This window comes from Gekko japonicus, unplaced genomic scaffold, assembly GCF_001447785.1.
Source record: "Gekko japonicus isolate JY-2015 unplaced genomic scaffold, Gekko_japonicus_V1.1 scaffold3758, whole genome shotgun sequence".
Classification (NCBI taxonomy): Eukaryota; Metazoa; Chordata; class Lepidosauria; order Squamata; family Gekkonidae; genus Gekko; species Gekko japonicus.
In genome coordinates this window covers 33,037-37,437 of record NW_015165936.1, presented here as the reverse complement: position 1 = coordinate 37,437, position 4,401 = coordinate 33,037, and the positions used below count along the sequence as shown (strand labels likewise).

The following is a 4,401-nucleotide window of genomic DNA, read 5'->3' as shown; positions in this document are numbered from 1 at the left end:
GAGGCTCTACCACTGAGCCATGGTTCTTTCCCCTACTAAAACAGGAGTGAAAGACATTTCAGTAATCAAAGAGTAATGTGGAAAAATATCTACTTTACACCTTCACAAAAGGTTCAAAGCACCTGTTGGGCCACTCCTAGGGTTGCCAATTCAAAATTTCGCCAGAGCGCGGGACTCCCTGCTGGCGGCAAGAGGGTGGCTGGAGCGTGCGCAAAGTGCGCGCGCACCACACGCACATCACCCGGAAGTGACGTAACAATGCCGGGTCCCTCGGATGACCATGGCCCCGCCCCCAGCATGCCCGGCGTCATCACGTCACTTCCGGGTGACATGCACGTCGGGGTAGGGTTCCCCCTGGGGCCCGATTCGCTGGCGGCGGGGAACGGGCCTCTGGGGCGGGGGTTTCCCTGCCCCCCGGGGGGACTTGGGAAGCCTAGCCACACCTGTGCAGAGTTACTCCTGTCTAAGTCAATTGAAATCAATGGGGTTAGATTGGAGTAATTCTGCATAGCATTGCACAATATTCTTAGGAATGTATTATCATTATCTTAAAAACAATCTTCCTCTCTTCTCTTCTTTTTTCTTTTCTCCCTTCTCTTTGGAAGGGTGGGTTGGAGAGAGAATAAGGTGCTATTGCTTATGATAAAAAACCCACCAGGCCTGTAGATTGCAAAAGTCATAATAAGGAGCAGAGAACGTGCAATGAAAATTTGGCTAAATAGTGTGTGTGTGGGGGGGATACCTGGGATTGCACCGAGGGCAGTACGACCCGACTGAATCCCTGTACTGAAGCATTCCTTACTTTTTAACAGGATAATCTCTTTTAATCAGAAGAGGCAGTCAGTTGTTTGCATTTCAAAAGTTATTTGGAGGGGCAACCCAGAGCAACAAGATCACATGCTATAGGGAGAGGACGGTACGAAGACCCACAGTGCAGGATCTGGGCTGCGCATGGCTCAATTTTTGTTTTAAACTTCTCTTCACTGCTGCAGAAGTTAATGATCCATCCAGCATCCTGGCCGCTGCAGCCAAAGTCACAGAACACCTGCAAGGAGCCGGGCTGAATCTCCTGATCAACAATGCTGGAATTCTAAGGCCGAGCACTCTGGAATCTGAGACACCAGAAGTCATGACTGAGGTGTACAAAAACAATGTGATAGGGCCCATGATGGTGACCCAGGTAAGGGTATCCAAGGGCCTCTACTTCACAAAAACGTTGAGAGCCCTTGGTGATGGAATAATTTGGTAGGATTACTGCCTATTTTTCAGACAAAGAATTCAAGAGAAACATAACAAAACAGAAATCCAGCTGGTCATGGGTGAGATACTGAGGCAGTGAGGGAAACCTGCACCCGTTGAACAACAATTATAAATAGCTGCCATTGGGATGAGCCCATAAGAGAACGTGGCCATCCCACAGTTGTAGGGTTGCCAAGTCTGGGTTGCAAAATACCTGGAGACTTTGAGGTTGGATCCAGGAGAGGGCGGGGTTTGGGGAGGGGAGGGGCCTCAGCATGGTACAATGCCATAGAGTCCACCCTTCAAAGCAGCCATTTTCTCCAGGGGAGCTGAACTCTGTCAGCTGGAGATCACTTGTAAAAGCGGCAGATCCCCAGGCCCCACCTGGAGGCTGGCAACCCTACACAGTTGAGCAGCACTTGTTCTGTGGCTTCAGCCTCGTCTTTCTCACAGACTGCGTAGCTGCCCTTCATTCTTCTCCCTCTGTCTCCAGGCATTCCCATTCCTGCCCTTGCTGAGGAAGGCATCTCAGGAAAGCCCCCAGAAAGGAATGAGCTGTAGCAAAGCCGCCATTGTCAACATGTCCAGTGAAGGAGGCTCCATTGCAAATCTCCTCATATGGCATGTGGGACACTTCATTAATTACCGCTGCAGCAAGGTATGTATGTGTCTGCGGGGCAAAGGGTAAAGTGCTGGCTCTGCTGACATCATTAAGATTAAGAATAAAGGGTCTTTCCAAAACACATTTTTTTCTAATCTCTGGCCTAGCAGCTTCACTGGTGATGTCAAAATACAGAATGCAAGCTTGTATGCAAGAAGAAGAATGGTAGTAGTAGCAGGGGTCATTTACTGCAGGAGCGCACAGGAGCGGAGCTCCGGCAGTAAAGAGCCCAGGGGGTGGGCACATGCAACAAGCCCCGCCTCCTGCTCCCAGCAGCCCTGGAGCACGAGGATCTGCGCGTCCCCCCCCCATAGCTAGCAATCCAAAACAGTCCAGTGGAGCCTGAGCGGTGGGTGTTGCCTTCTGACACACTTCCGGTGATGTCAGGGGGTGTGGCATATGCAAATGAGTTATGCTAATGCACTCCTGCACCTCTTTTTCTATGAAATGACCCCTGAGTAGTAGTCGTCGTCATCGTCATCGTAGACTAGAAGTAGTAGTAGTAGTAGTAGTAGTAGTAGAAGAAGAAACTTACTCAACCATACAGTGAAAAGGCATGTTTGGAGCTCAGTATGTGCTGCAATAGACGGTTGCCAGCCTCCATGTGAGGCCTGGAGATTTCCCAGAATTATAACTGATCTCAATACTACAGAGATCAGTTCCCCAGAAAGAATGGCTTCTTTGGAGGGTGAGCTGTATGGAATTATACCCTTGAAAGGTTCCTCCCCAAACCCCACCCTCCCTAGGCTCCATTCCCAAATCTCCAAGAATTTCTGAACCCGTAGCTGGCAACCCTAACATTGCTTCCTATTGACTGGCTGCCTTGTCATAGATCTGAATGCATAATTTTCCTGCTTGTTTCCACATGTCTCCTTCTTAGGCTGCTCTGAACATGCTCACCCGCTGCCAGGCCCTGGAACTAGCAGAAGACGAGATCCTGTGTATTGCACTGCACCCTGGATGGGTGCAGACAGACATGGGAGGCTCAGTGGTAGGTTGTTCATGGTGCAATTTTGGTGGGTCAAAATTAATCACACAGTTTGGGCCTGTTAGTATCCAAATAGGTGTAAGTTGGCTTCTGTGACTGCCAGTTTGGCAACAGACATGCACCCTATGAGCTCCTTTTAGCCAGGACTGCCCAACAGCAGTTAAACGGTGTTAGAAGTATCTTTGTTTCTTTGGTATCTTTGGTTTCCATCTGACGTTAACATTTTTCAGCCTTCAGAATCCCTCCTGTTATATTGTTGGCTTCCACAAGCCCATTTCTCAGTCTTTTCAAAAAGCCATCTAAGCGAATGGTCTTCATACTGTGAATTCCATTAATTATTTCTAGTTTTTGTTTTGTTTTGTTTGGTAGATGTTTGAACTCTTTTGCTACCATGTACTAGGCCAACTGCAAAAGTTTTACACTTTGTCCAGATACGTTCAGGCTCACTTTGAACAAACCTCCAGAGGAATGAAGTTTCATAAGCATACAACAAATGCTTCTCTGTTTTGCCTGTGGTATCTGAATGCTGTACAAGAATGTTGTGGTCATAGCATTGGTCAAACTTATTAATGTGCCATTCTCATTCTCTCTCTCTCTCCCTCCCTCCCCCCCCTCTCTCTTTTGCACAGCAAAAATACATCTTGTTTATTTCACTTATTCTCTCTCTTTTCCAGGGACAAGCTCCAATGACTGTGGATGCCAGCGTGCAGGCAATCTTGAATACCCTTGGCCACCTCTCTGAGAAAGACAACGGCACTTTTGTGAACTGGGAAGGGACAGTCGTGCCTTGGTGAAAGATGAAACAATCCTCCTTGGCTGCTGTGCAGAAGGAACCTCTCAGCCATGTGCAGCGGGGGGATTCGAATGCCGGGAGCAACTGTGCCTTCATCTGCAATAAACTTTACCATAACTTGCTGAAATCTTACATCTCTTTTCTCCTACCAGTTGGTCTACGTGCGGAAAGTTAGTTGCAAATTAAACACTGTTTCATTACTGTTAGTGTGTATATTGTTTATTATATATTTATCCTTCCTTTCATACCAGTGTTGAATCCCTCAAAAAGGCCACCCCAATTAAAATTCTGTACATAGCACCACTGCTGGTTGCTCTACTGAAATGAAAATGGAGCAGTGCGCTTGTCCTCAAGGCCATGTGAACAAAAGACCACATGCACAAGGGAAAGGGGAGTGGAAGGAAAGCTGAGAACAAGAAGATCAGTTTCTATGGTTAATTCCACACAGTCATTTAAACCAGAATAACCATGACTTGTTCCTGCTCCTTTTTATGGAGCGTTCACACTGCACCCTAAGTGTCTGTCCTTTTCCAGACCTGGGTTGTGCCTATTTCTCTCTCTCACTCCAAATGCAACTGCACCACCAGTTATCCACATGTGCAGGGCCGGCTCTATCACTAGGCCAGCTAGTGTCTGGCCTAGGGCGTGCTGGCACTCAGGGGCGCCAAACTGCACCCCCAACCCCCCGCAACCCCCCGCCGCCCTAACTGCCCACCCGCC

General features: G+C 48.2%; 1 protein-coding gene across 1 annotated transcript in view; it reads left to right on the top strand.

The window, feature by feature from the left end:
• LOC107110640 (C-factor-like) overlaps positions 1-3,841 on the top strand; it is a 9,384-nt gene extending 5,543 nt beyond the window's left edge. The window contains exons 3-6 of the mRNA XM_015411441.1: positions 993-1,181; positions 1,740-1,897; positions 2,781-2,891; positions 3,563-3,841. Coding sequence (XP_015266927.1) covers positions 993-1,181; positions 1,740-1,897; positions 2,781-2,891; positions 3,563-3,682 — 578 coding nt within the window. The 3' untranslated portion in view covers positions 3,683-3,841. The remainder of the gene's footprint in view (positions 1-992; positions 1,182-1,739; positions 1,898-2,780; positions 2,892-3,562) is intronic.
• The last annotated feature ends 560 nt before the right edge of the window (positions 3,842-4,401 follow it).